Source organism: Olea europaea, chromosome 19 (assembly GCF_002742605.1).
Source record: "Olea europaea var. sylvestris chromosome 19, O_europaea_v1, whole genome shotgun sequence".
Lineage (NCBI taxonomy): Eukaryota > Viridiplantae > Streptophyta > Magnoliopsida > Lamiales > Oleaceae > Olea > Olea europaea.
In genome coordinates, this window is record NC_036255.1 from 1,079,913 (window position 1) to 1,083,244 (window position 3,332).

Sequence of the window (3,332 nt, forward strand, 5' to 3'; positions counted from 1 at the left end):
TATATATATATATATAGAGAGAGAGAGAGAGAGAGAGAGAGAGAGAGAGAGACGGAGAGGGAGAGGGAGCGAGGTAACCCCATGAATCTTATGCCTTCCAAGAGCCAGCACGCCAAATAATCAAATCCCAGAAGCAATTTCACTTTATATATAAAGGGATCCTAATGTCTTCTTCAGGTCCAATGAGAATCTCTCTTCTTCTTTCTTAAGTCTCTCACTTTCTTGAAATTCAATTTTTCTCACTCTTTTTTTGTTAAAGATTACAGTCCATAGATTGATAATGACGATTATATCAAATACGCTTTCATTGAAGCATGGGCTCTCAATGTAGTGTCCACAGTCAATTCCCTCGAATCGAATTCATCAGGGTTCATGTTCATTTCCTTCCAGAAGCTTCCGTAAATGCTTCACTATCTCTGCTTCCTCTTTCGCCAACGAAAATCGGGAGTAAGTTATCAGCTCATGAACCATCATACTTAATGTGTGTGTGTGACAGTGTAATTGTATGTATTTGTGATAAGGAGCAGCACCTGAATACATGGGTGGGCGTATTTCCTCAGTGATTCTTGAAGCAAGACCCGAATGAATAATCTTTGGGGTGGGTGGGTGGCTGGGTGATAAACGGCTTGATTTTGTCTCTCATGCTAGATACACCTACTAGTTTCAACTTTTAGATGAATTCTTTTTGTTGCCCGGCAATAATTTTTGTGCGTGTGCCTTTTTTTTTTTTCTTTCCGAATGAATTTAAAGATGGTGATTGCAGGTTTGGCATAGTAGCAGGTGGAAATGCAGCAGGATATGCGGCTAGAACTTTTGTCGAGCACGGATTGGCTAATGGAAAGCTTTGCATTGTCTCCAAAGAGGTAATTTCAGATTTTTTAGTTTGGTTGAATTAATATTTGTACTCTTATTTGATTGATAATCATAGTAAAATTTCTTGAAAAAAAAAAAAAAACAATTTGGAGAGGGAATGAAAAGTGCCCACATTGTTGAGTTTCTTTACAATGGCAAAAATGTTAAGGATATTTTCATAGTATCTTCTTACCTTTCAGAAAAAAAAAATGAAAAAGAAAAAATTCATAATATTCTTCTTACATCCTTCTCTTCACTGATTCTCTTCTGTTTCTGTTACATTTTATTGAATGAGAAATCTCCATAAAAGGAGAGGATGAATTACTCCATTAAAGGAGGAAAATTACACTCCAAAATAGGAGGAAATGCACTCCAAAGAAGGAGGGAAAATAAACCTCCATGAAAGGGAGGGATTGGAAGAAGAAATTCCAATCAGCTACAATGCGTACAAGGCTTGTATTTATAGACAAGAAGACTAGCTATCTAACTACTAACATAACTACCAACTAATTAACAACTGTAGGAAGAATCTGTGGAAGCTGGAGACAGCTAGGAGAATCCGTGTGAGATAAATCTGGTCCGTTCAATCTGGAGTGGAATCTGGTTGAGGTTAATTTGGTGCAATTCTAATAGTTTCCGCATTCTTTCAGTTTCTCCCATTGTAAAACTACCGCGTTCTTTCAGTTGCTCCCATTGTAAAATCCTGCCAGATAGAAAATGAGAGGTGGAGAGGGGGAAGTGGGTTTGTAATATAGGGATGACTCAGAGAATTGAGTTTTGAAACGACAGATGTGAACGATAATGATACAACAAGTTCACATAATCTTCAGTGTACTCTCCAAACTTGTTGAGCTTGTCGATAAACTGAATTAAATGAATAATCTCCATTGTACTCACTGAGCTTGTAAACGGAAGATCCGCTAAATTTAAGTTTCAATGATTTGATAGTAGAAGAAATTTTACCAATAATATTAGTAGGGTGTTTGGTGGGGATAAAATTAGATTTTTTAGTAGATTGATATAGAAGTTTTTGAAATGTGTGATTGAAAGTTACGGGACCCATGAAAGATATGATTAATATTAATTGTTTAAATTAAAATTAAATTTTAGTCCAAATCAAACGGGCTGACGAACATATGTATGATTCTATTTGCAAATTAGTAGGTTGTAGCTTCAATAAGGTGATGCAACCATTAAAGTAATGTTATTAATTGTTGTTTCTGTTTTGTTTATGACTTCCATTTTCTCATGAGCCTTTCCTTTATTAGAACAACTACAATGTGAGTTTTTTTTTTTTTAAATATTATTTTGTGAACAAGTTATTTAGTCATTTTCCTGTACATTATAGGTTCATTTCATCCCATCAAGACTCCAAACCACCCATCATCCATTTTTTTGTGTGTGTGTCTACATTGAATATGTTTTAATGTTCGACTTAATCATCATGTTTGTGTCTGTAGTGGACACGTTTAATTGTTTGACTTAGTCATCATGTTTGTGACTATATTGGACATGTTTTAATGTTTAATTCACCTAGCCTTTATTTCACATGTTTAGACTAATGAAATTATTTTAAGGTTAAAATAGTTAAGTAGTTCACTCAACAACCTAATGTAGTGCATTGCATTGAGTCCTTTATTCTGTAAAGAAATGAGTTGTTACAAATCGCAGGAAGTTTTAATGAAAGTCATTTAATGAATAGACAAAGTCAACTTATGTGTTTCTGAGTTTGACTATGTTTTAAAAATAACTTTTGAAAGTCCTATTATGTATTATGGGAGTGATTAATTTGATATTTTCACGCAAAGAGTCGTTAAAAAAGAATATTTTGGCATATCAACCATGAAAATTTCAACTCATTCATGCAAAATAGTTTTTTTTTATACATTTTATATATTTCATTTATTTAGAGAGTAATAGAGGTAGACAAAACTCAAACGTAAAGCATGTATGGTCGTATCTACTTTGTTATATATATAGATACACACACACACATAAGAGAAGTGAACGAAAGTAGAAAAAAGTGAGAAGATTCAGTCAATATTTAGCAATATGTACATAATATAAAATCTTTTTCTCCAAAACTTATTTGCGTCATTAGATTTCGAAGTCGTACTAGCTAGAAACATATAATTAAGTAAGGAGACATTAATTATGTAATCTTGGATGTTGATAGCGGTTGAACAATAGAAAATGTTTGGTGTACAGAAAAATTTCCAAAGGAAATTTTACAGATACCTCACGAAGTGTGGACCCCACATAAAATAAATAATGTCAAAAAATTCACCCACCCACTCTGTCCATGTAAAGTGTTGGTAGGGGTTTTGCTACTTGTACACCAATCACTGTCCTTGAACAATTGATCTAGTAATCCACCTCTTCATCCGGGTTAAAGTAAGGGTCAAATTAGAAATTTATGGGTTACCTATAAATATTTGAACAGGTTTAAAGGTCTTCATTTGATTAAAACGTTTCATCTT

General features: G+C 33.7%; 1 protein-coding gene across 5 annotated transcripts in view; it reads left to right on the forward strand.

Moving 5' to 3' along the window:
- The first annotated feature begins 33 nt into the window (after positions 1 to 33).
- LOC111368453 (monodehydroascorbate reductase, chloroplastic/mitochondrial-like) overlaps positions 34 to 3,332 on the forward strand; it is a 12,357-nt gene continuing 9,058 nt past the window's right edge. The window contains exons 1-3 of one of the 5 annotated variants that reach the window (XM_022989677.1): positions 34 to 177; positions 260 to 447; positions 778 to 863. In XM_022989677.1, coding sequence (XP_022845445.1) covers positions 315 to 447; positions 778 to 863 — 219 coding nt within the window. In that variant the 5' untranslated portion in view covers positions 34 to 177; positions 260 to 314. The other 4 variants (XM_022989678.1, XM_022989679.1, XR_002697989.1 and 1 more) reach the window with 4 other exon arrangements.